The sequence below is a fragment of the Delphinus delphis genome, chromosome 2 (genome assembly GCF_949987515.2).
Source record: "Delphinus delphis chromosome 2, mDelDel1.2, whole genome shotgun sequence".
NCBI lineage: Eukaryota > Metazoa > Chordata > Mammalia > Artiodactyla > Delphinidae > Delphinus > Delphinus delphis.
In genome coordinates this window covers 137,647,119-137,667,892 of record NC_082684.1, presented here as the reverse complement: position 1 = coordinate 137,667,892, position 20,774 = coordinate 137,647,119, and the positions used below count along the sequence as shown (strand labels likewise).

General features: G+C 51.2%; 1 protein-coding gene across 2 annotated transcripts in view; it reads right to left on the bottom strand.

Annotated features, from left to right (window-relative positions):
• Positions 1-2,172: 2,172 nt before the first annotated feature.
• Positions 2,173-20,774, bottom strand: part of CILP (cartilage intermediate layer protein) — a 32,779-nt gene continuing 14,177 nt past the window's right edge. Inside the window, exons 3-10 of one of the 2 annotated variants that reach the window (XM_060005762.1) lie at positions 14,069-14,238; positions 12,089-12,181; positions 10,832-11,101; positions 9,386-9,568; positions 8,675-8,989; positions 7,796-7,904; positions 7,009-7,166; positions 2,173-5,210 (exon numbers count right to left, since the gene is read on the bottom strand). In XM_060005762.1, coding sequence (XP_059861745.1) covers positions 2,845-5,210; positions 7,009-7,166; positions 7,796-7,904; positions 8,675-8,989; positions 9,386-9,568; positions 10,832-11,101; positions 12,089-12,181; positions 14,069-14,129 — 3,555 coding nt within the window. In that variant the 5' untranslated portion in view covers positions 14,130-14,238 and the 3' untranslated portion in view covers positions 2,173-2,844. Of the gene's footprint in view, positions 5,211-7,008; positions 7,167-7,795; positions 7,905-8,674; positions 8,990-9,385; positions 9,569-10,831; positions 11,102-12,088; positions 12,938-14,068; positions 14,239-20,774 lie in introns of those variants that run through there. The other variant, XM_060005761.1, reaches the window with a different exon arrangement.

Here is a 20,774-nt window from a genome sequence, read left to right as displayed (position 1 = left end):
ATGTGGGATCCTCCTGGACCGGGGCACGAACCCGTGTCTCCTGCATCGGCAGGCGGACTCTCAACCACTGCGCCACCAGGGAAGCCCGGGATCTTAATCTTAATCAGGGATCGAACCTGAGCCCCCTGCAGTGGAAGTGCAGAGTCTTAACCACTGGACCGCCAGGGAAGTTCCCCAACCCCTTCATTTATAGGTGAGGAAAATGACAACCAAAGTCAGACAGCTAGCAGGGAGCACAACTGTCTTTGGAAGCAAGATGTTTAGAAAGTAGGTGTCATGAGCTCAACTCAATAGTGTTTCCTGTCTGAAAAGAGAGGTATCTGCCATCCCTTCCCAGCCTCCACCTCCTGGTTTTGCACAAGCTTGTGCCCCTTGCTCCTGACAGCCACACCTTCAGCAAGCCAGCTCCTAGCTATCATTCACACCTCAAATTAAATGTCACCTCCTCTAAGAAGCCTCCTCTGACCACCGTCCCCTCCAAATCTGGTGCCACTATGTGTAGTATATTTTATATACTCATGAAGGCCTGTCTACTTGCACACATGGGTTTGCATAGAATAGGCACTCAATAAATGTTTGAGAAACATTATTCCCATTTTGATAATTAATCTTTAGATAGAAAGCATTAGATGATCAAATATTTGTTCCCTCAATGTCAGGGTGGTTGCTTATCTGCCCTGGGTCTATCATGTCCCTTGATGTCAGGTCTTAATAGCTCTGTTCTTTCTTTTTTTTTAGGGGGTTGTATTGGTAAGATGTCTGGCAAGGACTAATGGTCAATTCCAAGTTGTTCAATATGATTTATGCCGATTTAATCCTGCTTGTGCACTGTGAGTGCACAAATATAAACATTATTATAAGAAAGAAAAATCAAGTACCAGCTACTGCTTGCTGGGATCTATTTATTCAGGCCCTCAATGGAAAACAGAAAGGGAAGGCCATAAGTTGGGAGCCCAGTCAGCCCACCTTTCCCAGTGGCCTCTTTTGGTGAGTTTGAAGGGAACTGGATGGTCAGGTCGAAGCAGCACATACTCACTCCCGAAGCAGCGAGGCATCTGTGCTGTAGATAGCTGAACACAGACCCCTTCAGTCAAGCTTCCCAACCCCCAACCCATGCAGTCAGTGGGAGCCACTCCCTGGGAAGCATAGTCTGGAAGTAGGTCAAGGAGCAATCAAAGGCCACTAGGCCCCAGCCCTACATACACCCACTTTCTCAGAGGTCATGGGGATGCGGTGCTTAGCCAGAGAAATTTCTAATTGATTATGAACCAAACCCCTGGGAGCTGGGCAGATGCTGATCCAAGAGTACAAATCCAGGCCAGACCAGAGGTGGCCAGAAGGAACTGCACTGGGCCAGCCGGGGGATCAAGGAGAGCTTTTTGTCCTGATTGTAAATGATGCCCTCTCCTCCCCCAATCCCCTTGGCCTCTTTCCTAATAGACTCTGGAGAGGTTGGGAAAGAGGCAATCAGTGCATCTTACTCAACCCTACATCCCTGGCTACTGATGCCTCCAAGATCACTTTGGCACCATCCAGTGGCCTCTTGATTTACTGTTTTAAACCAAACACCTTTTCCAAAAACAAAAAAAACCCTGTCCTTTTGGATCAGTCATCCAGTCATTTTACTCAAGGGACAGAGGCTGTTACCTGGCAGAGGCCGTTACACACAGAGGCTGGCGTCTGGAAAAGCTGGGCAACTTTAGAAGAGCTTGGAATAAAAAAAGAAAAAGCCCATCACTTCTGAGTGAGGTCAGCCAGCCCAGCTGGAGAAGGCAGCAGGCTGTGGGGGAATGCCAAAGGACCACTGGGCCAGCTTGCCAGACCCTGGGCCAAGCCACTGTATAAGCTCCCCAGTACTGGAATGAAAGAAAAGAAAAAAAAATCAGGACATGTTTTCAGCTTTGCTCAGGGCCCAGAACATCTGGGAGGGGCTCACAACTCCAGGAATCTCTGCTCTTCTCTGCAAATGGAAAATATGATCTATGAGAACAAACTTGACCAGTAGAATACGTGCCTAGTCACCCAGCCCTGTAACTTAGGGTTAGGTGGCACTGTGCCTCATGCCACCTGGTGACCACTTTCCAGAGACCCCTCTGTCCCTCTGAGCAGTTGGCTCAGATTAATGGTTTAAAGACAGGTCAGTGACCTCAAAATCAAGTACAAAATGTGCATTTATTGACATGTGTTCTGGGCCACACTGGGCTTCTAGAAAGAACAAAAGCAAATATAAAGGGAAACACGCTAATATAATTAGCAACCTAGGGCAGTTGTGGATACCAGGAGATGTTTTTTCCAGACTTGGTAGAGGAACTATGATTACCTTATACTCAACAGTGTAACACTGAATGTGCACTAGAGTTCCAGATTCAGCAAAGAAATAAATGTTATTTATAATTCAAGTAGAAATATTTCACCACCTTTTATATGTATGAACTGTGATGGGGGCCTTGCTTACATCCTGTGGAGCAAGGCCAAGAAATATGCTTTATATTGGTTATTTGATCTTCAACATCAGATTATCCTTATTGTAGAGGTGGGCAAAACCATGCAAAAAAGAAAATGAAGGACATTTCCATGAATGGCACTAAATGAAGAATGCTCAAAGCTACAGAGTTTGCCCATGGCCAATTTCCTGTGTTTCTTGTAAAGAACAGGGCAAAGAGGCTTTATTTTGACATTTTGGGGGCTCCATGCCAATCAGTATCACAAGACAAAGACAGTAAGAAAGGGAATGAAGAAACAAACGAGCAAGTTGCACCGGAACAGATGGGCTTAAGTTAACCGAGTGACAGTTTGGGTGTCAGTCTCACAATGGCTGTGGGGAGAAGGGAAGTACCACAAGCCTTAGTTGCTCAGAGGCTGCTGAGCAACCCCAGAAAACCTCAGAGAGGCCGCCCCTCTGCGCCAGCGCTGGCCACCCTGACTTGACCGCTGCCTCCTTGAGGGCGCTCTTCCCCTGACAGTGCTTGCGGGGGAGGGCCGGGCCGGGGTGCTTTGGAGGTACTGGAAGGCACTCTGACGGCCCACCTGCCTCTCTACGCAGTTAAAGGTCAGGGCCACTCCCACATTGCTCTTCATGACTCTGGAGGAGCCATCAGATGTGCCATCAAAGCACCGGCCAAGCGCAATCTCCTTGGCTGTGCGAGGGTCCTGGTCAGTGACAGTGTAGATGCCATAGTTGTGGCCCAGTGGGTCCAAGGGCGCCAGCATGGTGTACTCAGTGGTGTTGTCATTGACCGCCAGTGGCAGGTGGTTGACCAGGTACTCATGCAGCATGGAGTTTACGCTGACTCGATGGCAGCTGCCCTGGGGGATAACCTTCACCAGCGTGCGGTCTACACGGTCCTGGTCATAGAGCATCCCACTGCACTTGAACTCCAAACAAGCAGCTGAGACATTGGGCTGGTCCCTGTCCCGCGTGCTCTTCACATCCCGGATTCCATACAGCTTTCCCACTGTCTGCCGGTGGGTGCCCCCCATGTTACGGGATCGCACGTTCACCTCCAGTGGCCCCATGATCTTCACCTTGATATAGCAGGCCCTGAACTCCATTGGCTTGGGCCACCATGCCAGGTAGTCTTCAGTCCAGCTCATGGGGTCATCCTCGTTGAAAGGGACCGTGTTGTAGTCATACCGATCCCCCTCAATCTGATAGAACCGGAAGTGGGCCGCACTGGGAGGTGCTTCCTCGCATGCCTGGAGGTTCTCAAATGCATAGATGGGTCCATTGCTCTCCTCGGCTGAGTTGGGCCTTGGTTTGGCCATGCTGATCTGGAAAGCTGTCTTCTTGGCCTGTGGGTCCTCATGGTCTGTCCGGCGGTACTTGAGCTTGTTGAGGTAGGGCTGAGGGACACCAATTGCATTTGGGTTGAATTTAGGAAAAGACTCCACTGCTTCCAGCTCGTCCCCAGCCAGGCTTGCTAAGACGTAGGCAGAGTAGGCATCAGGGGACTGGTCATCGCAGAAGGCAGGCAGACAGGCCCCATTGGGACCAGTGATGACGCTGTCAAAGCGGCCCCAGGCCCTGGGGTTAGAGGAGAAGCCAGTCCGGGGCTCCAGGTTGATCACAGAGACCACGACACCCTGCATCTGCTCACTGGGCAAGAACCTCTCACTTCGGTAGGCCCTCACCTTGATGAAGCACCTCCTGCTTTCAGGGACATCCAGGTTAAAGAGCCTCCTCTCACGAATCTCCATGTTGCCCACCAGGAAGGTCCTGTCTTCTCTTCTGTTCCGCCTTTGGCTTTCAAATTTGAAGTCACCTTCCTCCTCCCACAGCCCTGTGCCTGGGTTGAGGGACCAGAGTTTCATCATGGGCAAGTGCTCTGGCATCTTGACCTGGGTTGAGTCGAGGTGGACCTTTACCTTGCCAACATTAAGTGACTCTGAGGTGGCCTCATCTGTGAAGTCCACAGAGAACATGCCGTATGTTCGAAGGGGGAAGGTGTCTCCTTCATCATTGATGAAGTTCAGGTCACTCTGGGCAGCAGTAGCTGTGGAAATATTCCGAGGATCCAGGAAGGTCACACTGGCCTTTACTTTTCCTGTGTAGGGCTCCCCGTTCTGCCGGTAGAAACTCTTGGATGGGATCTCCAGCTCAGCCACAGGATTTTCACCAGCGATATCCCCCAAGGGGATAATGTTGGTCTCCATGGCCTCCAAGGTGATGGGCTCTTTCCGCCGAAGCATCTTGATCTCATGGAACACCGCACTCCCTTTCTTATTGAAGGGCAGCACTTTGGTGGTGTTGACAAACTTCTGCAGCCTGTCCACAAATGTGAGCACCAGCCTCTCAGTGTCCTGAGGGACGTGGAGGGTGAAGGTGCCCTTGTAGCCAGTCATGCTCACACGGCTGTTCCCCATGTACACGTGGCCAAAGCGCATGGGTTCCCCATTGTCAGAGGCACTGACGCGTCCCCGAACGATACTCTGGGTCTCCGTACACCGCTGGCAGCTGCACTCCATGGCCACCTTGGTGGGCAGCGTGTACCCACTGCACTGGATCTCCCTCTCCTCTGTTTTGGAGATCCCGCAGCAGTTCTCCACAGCATCCTGGCACCTGATCCCATTATCCTGCTGCCCTGCACAGGTCTTGACAGGGCAACGACCCACATCATAGTAGAAGGAGTTGGTGGCATTCTGGAAACAATCATGGGGCAGCTGGATAAGGTAGCTCTCGGGGGTTGGGTTGCAAGGAGTCTCATCGGGGGCTATGGAGGGAAATAGTTCGGATATTAAATGCAAGTTCTTTTCCTACATAAAGGGGACCTCAACCTCCCCTCTCTGCCATACTTCAGGGTTTTCAAAGTACTTGTGTGATCCCAACTCTCACAAAACTCCTCTGAGGGAGATAGAACAGCTGTTACTAATTCCATTTCACACACAGGGAACAGAGTTTGCTGCTGAGACCAGTAGAGTAATCGTCCTAATTGGAGGGGTCTTGAAAATTCGTGAGGGTGTTTTGAGTTACCACCAAAATTGGCAGTGCTTCTGACTTATAGTGGGCAAGGGGCCTTGCAGCTCTATTTTCTGCAGTGCCTGACACTGTGTCTCATACGGAATTCTTCTGCATCCTGTTTGACTTCCACATATTCTACAGACATTCATGTAGGTGGAAAACTTGTTTAAAATTATCAGAGCCTGGTATTTTTTACATGGCTTTACCATACATTGAATTTTTCAAGAATGCAACTACCATATAAGTCAAGCTAAGATTGTACTTTGTTTAGCTTGGAAAAATACCAAGAATTGCTTCTTGTTTCAGAAAAATCATGTACCTACAACAATTGCCCAAGGAATGTGAAATGATGCCCCTGTATCCATCAGCATTTGTAGCTGCCACATTCATGGTGACTGGATTCAAGTGCAAGTATCTGACCTCTTGGTTGATGTTCTTGTGTCATTATGCCAAAGCACTTACATATTGAAATACATACTATTTTGTATTAAAATTATTTTCTTTGTATTTCCCTTTTATGTTATTAGGGCCATGTGCATGTATATTTGGAAATTATATGTAGTTATTATCTATAAATTTAACTTTAGAATAGTAAAAAATATTTTTAATTGAAAATATTTAAAATTTAAAGTATTAAGAATAACTGAAAAAAAAAAGGAAAGAAAGAATAACTGTGACAAGCGGGGAGCATTGGTATTATGAGCGGGGAACCACTGCTGACAGTTCTCCACATCTCCTCTGCCAGGATTCAAGTCCCCTGTGTCCTGCCTGTCCGAGGTGTGTTACTCAACTTTCTTGGAGTCTCTGAAATATTCCAAAATCCTTCCAACAAAATTTCTTCTGCCTTTTGTTTGGTTTTGTTTAGGCCAATTACTAAGATATCCTCCTTCTCCCTCACTTTCCAAGTACAGTTTCCTGATTGGTCTTGGCCTCCAGTCTCTCCTCCTCCAGCTCACTTCTAGAAACCAGCTTTAATCAGGTCACCCTTTCTTGTAAAGCCCCCTCAGTTTCCCACTTCTATACCTTGCTCATGCTGGCCCCTTGATCTGGAATGCTCCCATCTCCATACACACAGACCCTGGCCATTGTTTAAGACCAGGGATTCACAACATTGGCTGCAAATTAGAATTACCTGGGGAAGATTTTAACCTGTGCATGACCAGGCCACATCCCAAACCAATGAAATCAGGCTCTCTGGAGGTAAGACCCAGGCGTCAGTAGTTTAAAAAACTCAACAGATGATCCCTATTTAAGCCTCAAGTAACCAGCCATAGTCACTCCCACCTGGAAGGTCTCTGTCTCTCATCTATAGAGTCCACAATTCCTTATCTCCTGTTTTAACTACATTTTTTCACCTTTACTGACTTGTCTCTTATTTCTCCACCCATCCTGGAGTGGCAGCTCTGTGAGGGTAGGATTGAGGTCTGTGCCACCTTTGTGTCCCAGAGAGCACAGTCTAGAAAAGCCCAAGGTTTTACTGCCCAGGAATGCCCACTGGAGTGCTCCCCAGTGCTGTAGCAGGGGCTCCCCAGGGGCCCTGACAGTCTTACCTATGACAGTCAGCCGGGCGACATGGGACTTTGCAGCCCCAGTGTCGCTCTGGGCCTTGCAGAAGTACTCCCCGGCCTGGTCCCGTTGCAGGTTCCTCAGCACCAGCTTGCTCTCGTGCTTGTAGAGGGAGGGGTCCAACAGGGTGCTGTTATGGTACCTGAAAGGGATGGAGAGGGACGGCCTGAGGGGGCAGTAGGAGGGCTGGTATCCTTGGGGACAGTGCCAGGAGCAAGGCAGATGGTGGACGGGTCCCTGCAGATGCCAACACCACCACTGGCTCAGCTCATTCAAGAACACTGACTGGCCTGGGAGTCAGGGTACTCGATTCTGAGTCTCAGCCCCACCACTAACTGGCTATGGACCCTTAGACAAACCATTTCACATCTGAGTTTCAGCTTCCTGTTCTATGAAATAGGAGCAGTGATGCCTAGCTGACTCCATAGAATTGTTGAGAGCGTCAAACAAGATAATGGCTATAAAATGTTTGTGAAGGGTAAAGGACAGCCACTGGGGACACTGACCTTGTTTGCCCTTGTCTGGGAAATTAGGGCTGGGGAACCTGGTTCTGTGGCCCAAGGATATGAGTCAGGACCCCAAGACCAGAGCTGCTCTGAGGGACCCCAGCTTTGATAGGACAACAACAGGGCTTGCTCGTTGTCTGGGTGGCCTCAGCCCTGCTGGCCCCCACTTGTTAATTATTGCCATGACTAATAAGTCCAGACCCAATGCAAGAAAGCTCTGGCTTCCAAGAGGAGAACTGGGCCAGGTAGCTGGCAGAATACTCACCAGAGATACTTGTCTGGTTTGGGCTTCCCCGTGGCCTTACAGCACAGGGACACACTCTGCCCAGCTCTCCGTGCTTTTGCCTTGGGGTTCATCACAATGTATGGAGTCTCTGAGACAGAAGATGAGACATGGTGTTTTGGGTTTTTCTTTGTGACAGGTTCTCCAGAGCCTTGCTCCCTCAGGTATTTTGACATGCGTTAAAATTGTACAACTTCACACACACCACCCAGCCCCTCTCTAATGGTCCTAATAAGTAGCTGGTCCAGAATGGAGTCCACTCCCTCCATCTACTCAGCCTGGGACCTGCTCCCATGGCCTCTCAGGCAGCATCTGGGTGAGGCAGTGGAGAACCAAGAGGACCTTGTACCAGCCAAGATTCCCAAACACTGCCATTGAGACAGAGCTGGCTGCTCTGCGGACTCCAGCAGAATTTTCTGGCCATTCTGCACCACTTCTGAATTCCCCCAGCCTCTCTCTCTATGCCTTTCAAACGTTATACTGTATTGTAATTGACTATGTTAGATAAGGTGACCAGGAAAGAACTCATACATTTGAGGGAGCAAGCCATTCCAATATCTGGGGGAAGAACACTACAAGCAGAGTATATAGCAAGTGCAAAGGCCCTGAGGCAGGAGTGTGCCTGTGTGTTTGAGGAACGGATAGGAGTGGAGTGACTCAGTGTGGGTGGAGGGGACTATAATAGGAGAGGAGAGGGGAAGAGAGAAGAGAAGGAATGGGGGGGTCTGGCAGATGATGTTGGGACTTGGGGATTTTTCAGTTTTACTCTGGGCAACCTGGAAAGCCAGCTCTTAGTACTGTAATCCTTTTATTTAAAAGTCCAGCCTTCCTCCCCAGCCCTATCCCAGAGAAGTTAAGTACCTGCCCTCATGAACTCCGCCTTGATGGTGGCTGCCTTCAGTCTAGTCTTAGGCATTGTGAGCCTGATAGGGGCAAACTTGGTCTTTGTGATCTTCAGGATGCTTTTGCCATCGGGGCACAAGCCAGGGACTCGGAACCTCCCGCTGCTGTCCGTCTGGGTCAATAGCTTAGGTGTTTTGGTCAGGATGTAGACAGTAGCCCCTGAGGCTGGGGCACCCCCAGGGAGGGAGACAACCCCATACAGCATGAAGTCCTGGCACATGCAGGCGTCACAGTCAGCATTCACCTGGCCCATGGGGCAGGTCAGGTCACAGGCTGTGGAAGAAGGGGCCACATCAGGAGGGCGTGTGTGGATTCTGGCCCTCCTTCAGTCACGTCCCAGCCTGTGGACTCACATATGCTTCCTCTCCCCCTTAGGCCTTTGTTACCCTTCCTCATCAGCCTGCATGACTAATTCCTACTCATCCTTCAAGACTTAGTTCAGGACACCTCCTCTAGAAAGGCTTCCTCAATTCCCCTAAGCTATAATAATTGACCATGCACTATGCTCCCACGTTATCCTCTACATCCCCCATCGGTGCACGTAATAGATGCTCACTTAATACCTGATGAATGAATGGATGAATCTGTCTCAGTCTGACCCTCTAAACTATTCTAGGCTGCTTCAGCCCCAGCCCCATGCCTGCCCAGTACCAAGAGCAGGGGTAGTACCTGAACAGGCCTGCTCCATGCAGAGCCGACCCTCCTCGGTGGCATCATTGCACAGTGACACCGTCTCCGCCAAGCAGGTGCGTGTTCGGGTCTGGACCCCAGGGTGACCACAAGCAGCAGAACACTTGCTCCAGGGAGACCACGGGCTCCAGAGGCTGTGCTCTGTGTCTTGGCGCAGGGATCCTGCAAAGCAGGATAAGCAGATGGTCTGACTTCCCTCTCAGAGGGACTCTGTCAGGAAATCTGACCCAGAGGCTATTTTTTCTCAGAGAGCAAGGCCTCCATTTACATCACAGATGTCACTGATATTTATATTTCCTGCAATGATTTTTCCAGCAGATGGACATCAAGAGTCTTGAGGAAGTGGTGTCTCTAAGTTTTACAAAAACACCGAATGGGCTAGGGGTGGCCCTGAGAGGGACTTGTTGGCCAAGCACTGGGACTTTGATGTGCTGTCCTAGGAGGTGCAGGGATAGCACCATCTTACACTTTACCCACGTTCCTGAAGAAGGGCCCCCTGGGAAGTCAGGGCCTGGGGCCTCAGTGACATCAAGCCCCCTCTGCCCACCCTCCTCACCTCTGGTCTGAGGCCTGTGTACAAGAATGGAGGCCTCGGACCTCACTCAGGAGACCTTGCTCAGCCTGAGCTCCCACTGCAGACGACCACCACTGCCTCCCGGGCCTGCAGGGTCAGGCTGTGTGCACTGGTGGGATCCCGGGAGGGGAGCGTGCATATCCAAGAAGCGGGCAGGCCTGCAGCTGGCTCTGAATTATCCAGTGTGGGGAGAGGAGATGGAAAGAGCACGAACTCTTGGGCTCTGCAAACACAGGCATGGGTTTAAATCCCAGCATTCCATTTATCAGCTGTGTCGTCCCAAGAAGTTACCTAAACTCCCTGAACCTGGAATAACTTGTCAAAATGGAGATTCCTCACAGGTCAGTTGTAAAGGTTGAGTAATGGAGATAACTAGCAGTGTCTGGCACAGAAGAACTAACATAGAAACTGACAATTAGTGGATGTTCACCTGCATTAAACCCTCTACATTCATTATCTCATTTAATCCTCATAAAAACCCCTATGAAGGATTACTAATATTACCCCTGTTTTACATGTGAGAAACATGAGGCTCAGAGAGCTTCAGAACATTTGTCTAAGGAACACAGTAGAGATGGTAGGCCCAGATTCAGACCAAGCAGCCCAACTGCAGAGCCTGTGGTCTTCACCACCGTGCCACAGGCACTCAGTAAAGTGGATCGAAAGGAAATTACCCATCCACACAGAACACTGTTGGGAAGATTATGGTTCTCATGACACTAATGGGTTATTATGGAGTCAAAGCATGTGGATGTGTGTGACCACCAGAGTTCCCATAGCCAGACGCAGGTCCTGACTCTCCCTTTGCCGAGGCTGGTGGGAGGTAGCGGGTGGGGACTGGTCAGGCTCACCTGGCGGGCAGAGGAAGCGCACGGTATAATTGAAGCAGTTCTGGCCAGGCCGCTGCTCCCTGTTGAGGCACCAGAAGCCCTCAAGGGGGCTGCCATGGACCACTTGGCCAGTGCTGCCTGCGGGTATCCAGTCGGTGGTCCTAGCCTCTAGCCGCAGGGGCCGAGGACACACCTGGTGCCCGTAGTAGAAGTGAATGGCATCTAGCCGCTCGTAGTCGCCCTGCCCACCTGGGTGGTCAATGTTGAACCACGTTGTCCACTCCCCAGGACCTGAGAGAGAGAGCCAGGTAGGAGAGGAGCCAGGCCCTGGAGCTACAGGTGAGCTCAAGCCCTGGAAGTCATCCCTAATACCCCTCACCCCCCCACACTGGTCTCAGCCCCTCATTGCATCTCTCTCTCCAGCATCTCTCCAATCTCTTACACTTCTGCTTATACCCTACCACCAAAGGTTCTGTTAAAGCTCTCAGCAGCCTTGGCTGTACCACATCAGAAACTTCCTGCCTGGGTCTCTACCTCCAGCTTCCTCCGAACCCATCCGCACCCCTCTCCAAACACTGCAGTCAGGGTGAGCTTTCTCCACGTGGCTTGGGCCACATCACTCCTGGCTTTAACTCTCTTAACCAGGCATTCAGGTGCTGGTGAGCTGGCCCCTGGTATCTCTCCATCTTCATCTCCCTGCTCTCTCCCTGCCAGCCTGTGCTCTGGCCCCAGCAAGCCCTATAGCATTTCTGGAAGCTATCAGGCGGCTGCATGATTCTGAGCTGTCCTATATACTTGGTCCCTCTGCCTGGACAGAGATGTAGGCCAAATGCCTTTTTTTTTTTTTTTTTTTTTTTGCCACACCGTGCAGCACGTGGGATCTTAGCTCCTCCCCGCAAGGATGGAACCCACGCCCCCTGCAGTGGAAAGCATGGAGTCTTAACTATTGGATCACCAGGGAAGTCCCCAAATGCCTTTTAAAAGTGGGTTTCACTCTGTATGACAGACTCTAGGTCCTTGTTATACAGGAGAAACTAACACAACATTGTAAAGCAATTATACTCCAATAAAGATGTTAAAAAAAGATATCTAAATATATATATATATATTACAACCATGACCATTAGCCAAATAGCTATAAATAAAACATTTTTGAAAATTTTAAAAAAAAGTAGGTTTCTATGGACCCCTGACATTGTTCCCTGGCTGCAGAGATCCTCTTAGCAAGCTCAGTAAAAACCCTCCCCCCAATTACTCCCTGCTCCAGCCACAACTCACTGTCCAGGGGGTCAGCAGTCTTGGCAAAGATGCCTGAGGTCCTCTTCCCAGGCTGGGCTCTTCTCACCGACTGAGTGAGCATCATCTGCCTCCCTGAGGGCCAGGAGGATAAGTGAGAGGCCAAAACAGTTACAAGGGCCCAGCAGGGTCCTGCTACTAGCCTCTCAAGACATAGGGAAGCAGTGTGATGTGGGGGATGGAACATGAGCACTGGGCATGGGTTCAAATCCCCCTCTGCCACTTACTGGCTGTGTGACTTCACAAAAGCTTTATTCCTTTAAATCTGTTTCCCCATAAAATAGAACTGCATCAACAATCACCACATCATAGGGTCCTGGTGCATATTCAGGGTGACGGTGAAGGTAAAGGGACATGGCATGCAGTGCGTGGTCAACAAATGGTGGTTCTCTTTTCACTCTTGTTCTAGAAAGGGACCATGGGATGCTGCTGAGCACCTGGGGCTCCTACTTTAGGGTCTGAGCCTGTTCTTCTTGGCGGAATGGAACCTTACTTTCCTCATCTGTAAAATGGAGATATTAGTTCCCACTGCACATATGGTGGTCCAGTTGGCATGAGGATTCCATGAGGTAACACAAAGTAAACATCTCTCAAGTATACGGAGATTGAGACTGTGAGCCCCAGACACTCTGCCACTTCCTGACTCTGTGACCTTGGGCCAGATACTTAACTCATCTGACCCCTCATCATAAAGTGAGGATAATAATAGTTCCTATCTCAGAGGATTGTAGGGATTAAATAAGCTCATTCATAAAATCCACTTAGAACAATGCCTAGCACAGAATGTTTGCTGAATAAGTGTTAGCAACTCCTTTTAAGCTCAAGACCTGGACAATAGATGTCCATTTCCCTTCTCCTGGCAAAGTTTGGCTTTGGGAATCCACCCTCACCTTCACAGGGCCTAACTGGAGGAGTGGTCCTTTAATTTACTGACCCCAGGCTGGCAAAGTCTGCCTGAGGAAGGGTATAGGGACCTCGGGCCACAGGCAGTGAGCCTCCAGGCCCACGCCACCGGAGGCTGCATTGGGGGCTCCCAAATGGAAAGGAGAAAGGAGAGCAGAGCACTGCAAAATCTTTGAAAAGTAATTAACTCTCACGTGAGAGAGCCAAATCAGTATTCTCTTTGCTGCTTAATTGGGGTGATAGGAGCTCTTTTAATCAAACTAATCTGATTTCCCCTCAGATGGCTGAATGTTAATCATCTTCCCCAACAGCAGCTGTCAGGGTAGAAAGAGCAAGGCAGGAGGTGGGCACATGTAGGGTTTGGCAAGATGCTGAGACAGCCTTTGTTCCTGCATCTGTGGTCACAAAGCCTGCAGTGCTCGCTGCTTTATGAGAGGATTTTGAGCATATTTTTGCTTTACCTGAGTATGTGGCTAGAAATCAGGAAAGGAAGGGGAGATGGGAGAGCGTATACAGGATAGTGCTGGGAGCTCTGATGCTTAGAAGCCTTGGGGAGCCCACCAGGCAAATTCTCTCCACCTGTTCCCTTGAGAACTCAGTGTCACCAGAGAATGGGGTCAGAGGACAAGGAGACCAGAAGGGGTTCTGGTGTCTCTGTCAAATTTGGTTACAGGGTCTAAATGAATTTTCATGAAACTAAAACCAAAAATCTGGCTGTGAGAACTCAGTGATCCCTTTTGCTTTGGCTATCAGAAAGCTCAGAGCTAAATTTAACACTCAGGGGGAGTGGTAACGCTCTTATCTTTTTTCTGCCTTCTGAGTGACACTTACCCTGCTCCTCATTTAAAAGATTCTGTTCTGTGAGTTGTAATATTGGTACTTATCTCAAATCCTTTAGGAAAACAAGCAGGGTATAAATTATGAATAAATAGACAAACCAGCCTCAGATCTTAGTGCTGCTGCTGTGGCTTAAGGCAGATGCAGAGTTGGGTCCCAGACCATAGTGACTTCATTATGACAAGTGGGGGATTAGAGAGACAGTAGATACTTAGCCTGTACCCAACAGAGAGGTGACCTCTAGGACCAGGAAGAAGAACACGCAGGCCTTGATCACCACCATCTTTCCTCCAGGTCCCGTGGGGAACGTGGCAGGAGTTGAGTGAGGGTTCCTTCACAGAGTCGGATTGTCCCTGGAACGTGACCCCTGAGAAGTTTCTCAGATCAGTGACCTGCAAAGAAACAAAGCTTGTCAGGTTCCACTTCTCTAAGTCACCTCTTAGGGCTTGAGCAGAACTAGTTCTTGACCTATCAAGGGTGAAAAGTGGACAGAATGAAGTCTTGTGAGAGTGACACCTGCCCAAATTGCAAATCTGGTCAGCTTGCAAGACGCACAGAGTCAGACTCTGAGTTCACATGAGGCAGACCTGGATTCAAACCCTGGGTCCAGGTGCCAGGGTCCCACATCGAGATGGGACACAAGGGACAGTAGGGGTGAGAAGTTTCCTTGCCAATGAGGAGGGGCCTGGGATCACCCGCGGCAGCCTCTGGGTGACTCATTAATCACTTCTCAGACCCGGGCTTGGGGGCATGTTTTGCTACCCCTTGGTGGGGCTCCCATTCTCACACAACAGGCTTACATCTTAAGGCTACGCAGCCCCTGCCCCGACTACAGTGGCGCCTCACAGGGCTGGCCAGTTGAAGGGTGCAGATGCTTCAGACACACGCCTCCATGAACACATTCCCAGATATGCACTGGCTGCAGCTGGAACACATTTCTGGCCTGTTTGTTTGGGGCCTGGCTGGGAGTTTCTGGCCTGGCTGCTCCTGGGCCTCCCTCAGGAGCCTGCTGAGGGAGAGCAGAGGGGATGCACTGGGAGAGGCTAGGGCCCCCCAGTAACTGCTGAGCATGGGTTATGGGCTGCAGGAGCAGGGAGAGGAGAGCAGGCCTGGCAATAGGGCAAGGATGCAGTGGGAGCGGCCCAGGCTCTCGCTCAATTTTCTCTCTCCCCAGAGCTCTGGCCAACCCAGAATCTGACCAGTGCCTGGAAATTCAAAAGTGATTCCCTTCAACCTCCAAAGTCCAGGGTGTGGTGAGAAAAGGGAGATTCCTCCTTTCTGGAAAAAAAGATTCAAAAGCACTTTGTTGGGACTTCCCTGGAGGCGCAGTGGTTACGAATCCACCTGCCAATGCAAAGGACACGGGTTCGAGCCCTGGTCCGGGAAGATCCCACATGCCACGGTGCAACTAAGCCCGTGTGCCACAACTACTGAGCCAGCTCTCTAGAGCCCGCGAGCCACAACTACTGAGCCCACGTGCTACAACTACTGAAGCCCGCGCGCCTAGAGCCCGTGCTCCGCAACAACAGAAGCCACGACAATGAGAAGCCCGCGCACCGCAACGAAGAGTAGCCCTCGCTCACCACAACTAGAGAAAGCCCACGCGCAGCAATGAAGACCCAACACAGCCAAAAAAAACCCACAAAAAAACCACAAATAAATAAATAAATTTATTAAAAAAAAATAGCACTTTGTTGTCCCAAAAGAAGAACAGACCAACCCCATGCTGCAGATCATCCAGCTCTAAGCCCACTAACTCCACCACCACCTGTTTCTCAGCCCAGAGAACAGAGCACGGGTGTCCCCGAGGTCTCCAGCTCTTGTGTGTCTCACGCCACGCTCCCAGGCTCTGAGCAGAGGGCTGAGCCCGCGGGCCTGCACAGCATTCAGTCTGGGATTGCTCCGCAACTGTCTGGGAAGTCAAAGTGGCCTGAGGCACCTTATGGAAAAACCATTTCCCATCTGGCAGCGCATGGAAGTTTCCTCAGCATATGCTCTGCGGGTGAGGCTCCCCATCCCACGGATCCCAGAACTCTCGGATAAAGAAGACTGGCTGACCGCAGGAAAAAAGCAGAGTGCCCAGAGGTACAAAGATCCTGACTGGGACTCTCTGAGGGCCCCTATCCTCAGGTGGGGGAGGGAAAAGACCTTGGGTCAATGGGAGAAAGGAGAGAACTCCAGAGCAGAAAGGGGAGTCTTCTCTGGGGGAGATAAGGGGTGGTCAGGAAGAGCTGAGCCAGGCAGTGGGGTGCAGGGATGGGCTGAGGAGAATAGGAGTGGAGCTCACCGTGTCCTGAGTGGGACTCCTCAGCTGGGGGGGTCCAGGTCTTCCTCTCCCCAGCAGCCCAGCCACGGGGCCTTATATAGCACAGCTGGTGGCTCAGCCCGTGGCAATGCACCACGGGAAGCGGCCGCGAAACCAGATCCAAGCCTGAGGAAGCTCGGCCTTCCCCACCCCTCCCCACACCCCCTGCAGACTCCAGGGGCCCGGATTTCGCTTCCAGATTCTCAGAGGGAGAGGCCGCAGGGCCTGGGGATGGGCCAGGTGGGCAGCTGCCTGGGGCTCCATAGGCCAGAGCAGAGGGATGGGTGAAGAGGCGGCTGGGCACTGAGCAGCCCTGGGAAGGGGCCAAGGGCAATTCTACATGTGGGCAGCATTTCATAGCTCAGGAGGTGGGATGCTCTTGCCTAAGCTTTGCTTGCTGATCCCCCGCATGGCCCCGGCCCTGGCCCACCTATGCTGGCCTTAGCACATACCCCAAGCTCTCTTAGGGCCACAGATCACCTGGCCTCTCAGCTGGGGGTGCTTGGTCAGAGTTGGGCAACTACTGAGCTTCTGTAGCCCCTGAGGGAGCACTCAGGGAACCTCAGAGGGACAAGGGACAGAGGAGTGGTGGGGCACAGGATGAGAGTAGTTCTTCCTTACCCCTGCCTGCTTCCATTTGGATACCTGCCTATACCCATTGGACCCGAGAGGAGCTCCTGCATGTGGATTCTCTGAGATCCTGCCAGATGCCCATATGTGCGTGTGTCTGACTTTGGGTATGGGTGCCACCAGCAGTGCCTTACCCATAGGTGGCACAGGCAGCTGCTTGTGTTCCCAGACTTCACCCGCCTCCCCTGCAGCATGAGTTTGCCTGTCGTCACAGGCAGCAGTTCTGTAACTTCAGCGTGTATTAGAATCCCCTGGAGGGCTTGTTAAAACACAGATGCTGGGCCCCTCACCCTGACTCTCTAGTTCAGTAGGTCTGAGGTGAGGACCGAGACTTTGCATTTCTAACAAGCTCCCAGGTGATTTTGATGTGGCTGGCTAACAGACCACACAAGGAGAGAGTACCAGGTGGAGGCAGAAGATGGGGAGGGGTGAGCCAGGGAGACAGCAGGAGCTTCCAAGGCCTGCCTCATGTCTCAGGCTCATCTGGCCTGGGCTGGGCTTTCTGCCTCATGCAGGGCCTGGAGATGGAGGCCTGGCCCGTGTGGCCCTCCACACCAGTGTCAGCTCACTCTTTCCACACACCCTCACTGAGCGCCTGTTTGGGGGCAGGCTCCAGGCTGGGCACTGGGAGGCCATAGGGAGGAGATGTATCCATGCATTCAGAGGAAAGAGCCTTGTATGGAAATGATCCCACAGTGTAGCCGTGCACACTCTTATCCAGAGAGCTGTGCGTGTGTGGTTGTGTGTGTGTGTGCCTGTGTATATGCTGTATGTGTGTACGTCTGTGTCTTTCTCTCTATGTGAATGTGTGTGTGTGTGTGTGTGTGTGTGTGTACAAACAAGGGTTTAGGAGCTCTGTTTCTCTGAGCACCATCCCGGACAGGAGCTGTTGGGGGAGAGGAGGATGGTGGAGGAAGGATGTTGAGCAGGGACAGCCCCTAAGCAGATCTGGGGCACAGAGCTGGTTTGCTTTTCCTCTTGGAGCCTGGTCTCCCTCTTGGCCCCCAGCTTTTGGCCCATAGATCCTGTAGTAGACCCAGTCCCGTCCAATTACTATCAGAGCCAAGCCATGAAGCAGCTTTAGCCTGAACTAAGTGAAGGCAAATTCTGAACTAAGTGAAGCCCCTGAGAACTCTGCTGGTCCATGGTCAGACAAAAGCTGAGCCACAATAGCCTGATCAAAGAACAGGAGAAAAACAAGAACTTGGGAGTCAAAAGCCTAGTGCTGGCTCTGTTGCTAATTTTGATGTGTGATCTTGGACAAGCAATGACCCAAGTGACCCTGGACCTCAGTGTCCCCACCTGTGTAACAGGAGTTTGGACTGAGTGAGCTCTGAGACCCCCACCAGCTCTTACAAGGTTTGATAAGATGCTGACAACAAACACTGCAGAAAGGAGAGAAAAGAAGAAATGACAGCTCCAAAGAATCTCACCAGAGGACAGGAAGGAGGCCTGAGAAGCTACCTGACCACAGACTCTAGATAAGGAGAGTAAGGTAGACAGGAAAGGCAGGTGGGGAAAGGTAAACCAGAGGACCAGAGGTCAAGGTCAGGGTAATCAGCTGATTTCCAAGGTCTCTACTCTATGGAATCCCAGAGTAGGTGAAAGAGGTCTCCCCAGCCGCCCAAATGCACCCCTCTCTTCTCTTTCTGTAGTGGGAGGAGGGAAGCCTATAAGGTGGAGGGCTTGGCAAAGTGGAGCTCCTTAGGCCATGATTCCTGCCTAGGTGTCCTTGCTTGGCCCAGAGCTCACACTGAGGCCCCATCTATCCTGCCCCAGTGGCCAGAGGGTATTGTCATGGTTGGCACAGGCTGAGGGACTGTGAGTTAGAATCCCTGGGTTCTGATTACAGCCCAGCAGGTTGTGTCCCTCTAGCTCATGTCCTCCCACCTCCCCCATCAAAGAATCCCTCTCTGTCGCCAAGTGGGGCTGAGCTGTGAACTGCGCAGGGCTAGATTGGTGGGATCTGAGCCTGCTCCCACCCGGTGCTCCCAGAACTCCTTTGAGGGAGAGGCTGCTGCTCTCCTTGGCCAGGACCTTAGGATAGTCAGGGCTTGGGAGGCAGCCACAGATCTGGACTGTCCAGGGCCTGGCCTAGATGGGTCGGCACCAGCCATGAGTGGCCACCTGGGGCTTCTGCAGGCCAGGCTAGTCTGCTGCAGCTCCAAGCCCCGGCTTGGAACACACTGAAACCCATCCATCACTTCCACCCCTATCCAGGGGATTGAGGGGCTTGGAGCCATGTTTAGCCAGGCCAACTGTGACCCAAGCCTAAGGCCAGGGGTCCCCACCCTGCTGAGGGGAAAGGAGCTTGGGAACACTGGGAGGGGTCTGACATGATGCTGGTGGCTCCAGAGGAAGGTGCTGTGTCTCTAACATGCTCTCTGACCACCACTCCCATGCTCCCATCATTGCCCCCCTGCGGCCTGAGAGGGCTTTGCAGGCCTGGGTAGGGACAAGCCACTAATGATCCCTGGGGACTGGAAGACTTCACTGTAGCTCTGAGTAACCCTCAGGGGCTGCTGACCCAGTATGTATGGGAGCCTAGACACCCAGAGTCTACGGGAGTGGGAGAGCTCGCACTCTGACCCTGTTGTTCTCCTCCCTATCCTAGATACAGTCTGTCACTGTTCCAACCCAATGCCTTTATAGTTTTATTCCTCAGCTTCCCATCTTGAAATACAGCCCTTCCTCCCCTCCCATGTGAATGTCCCCCACCTTTCGATGCCCCATCTCAGTCTCCTCCCTCCTGCCCTCTCTGACCACCCAGGCCCACCTTGACTATTCCTTCTTGGGTCTCAGATGATAATGTTCACCATCCTGTAATATACAAGGCACATGCATGGTCACCAGCTCATCTTCAGCCTCACAGTTGATCTGCGAGGCAGGGATGACCACACCCATTTTATAGAGGGAAAACTGAGGCTCAGAGAGGTGAAGTCACTCAGACACAGTAGGTCTTCAACTCAGAGTCGCCCCTGGGAACCGGTGACCTAGTGTAGACCTTGTCCTGGGGTGCCCTCAGCTCAGAGAAGCCACCATGGAAATGACACTCCAGCCATATGCTCCTCAGCGAGAACATACTAGAACACGCTGGCTCTGCCTGCCTGGCACATACACCCTGCTTCCCATACATACACTAATTTCAAACATGTCCCCATCTAACGTGATCCAGCTATCTATCGTACTGTGGTGGATTAAATATGGCCACAAATTCTTTGCAACTCTCCCGTTATGAGGTGGAGTCTCTTTACTCACCTTTGACCTGGGTTGGCTTTGTCACTTGCTTTGAACAAAGGAATGACAGAAATGACACTCAAGAGACTTTGCCGCCTCCACTCCCCAGGAACACGGTCCTGAGACCACCATAGAAAGAAGTCAATCTATCCTCCTAGAGGATAAGAGACCACATGAAGGAGAACTGAGGCCCCCAGCCAACAGCCAGACATGTGAATGAGGCCATCTTGAATTTTCCACCTCAGCAGTTGCATAAGTGAGCCAGGTAAGACCAGCAGAGGAATGGTCTAGCCACCCATAGAATCGTGAGAAATAATAATCATTGTTGTAAGCCACTGAGTTTTGGGGTGATTTGTTGTACTGTAATAGATAACTGATATACACACTAAGAGTAAAAGATCTTTCAGTTGCAAGAGACAAAAGCACAACTCAGATTGGACTATGCAGGAAAGGAAACTGATGGTTGTCATAACTGAAGTCCTGGGAAAAATTGGATCCAGGGACTCAAACAATATCATCAGGACTGCTCTCTTTCCATTTCTCAACTGCTTCCTCTGAGATGGCTTTTTTCCCAGGGAGGCTGTAGCCTGTGTTTTCCCAAGTTGGCTGCAACGATAGCTCCCACTGCGTGTGTTCTCGTACAAGGTGACTGCCCTACTCTGCCATCAAGAGGTAGAATCTAATTTCCTTCCCCTTGAATGTGAGCGGGGCTATGACTTGCTTGTAACCAGGAATGAGGTGAACTTCTCAGGCTAG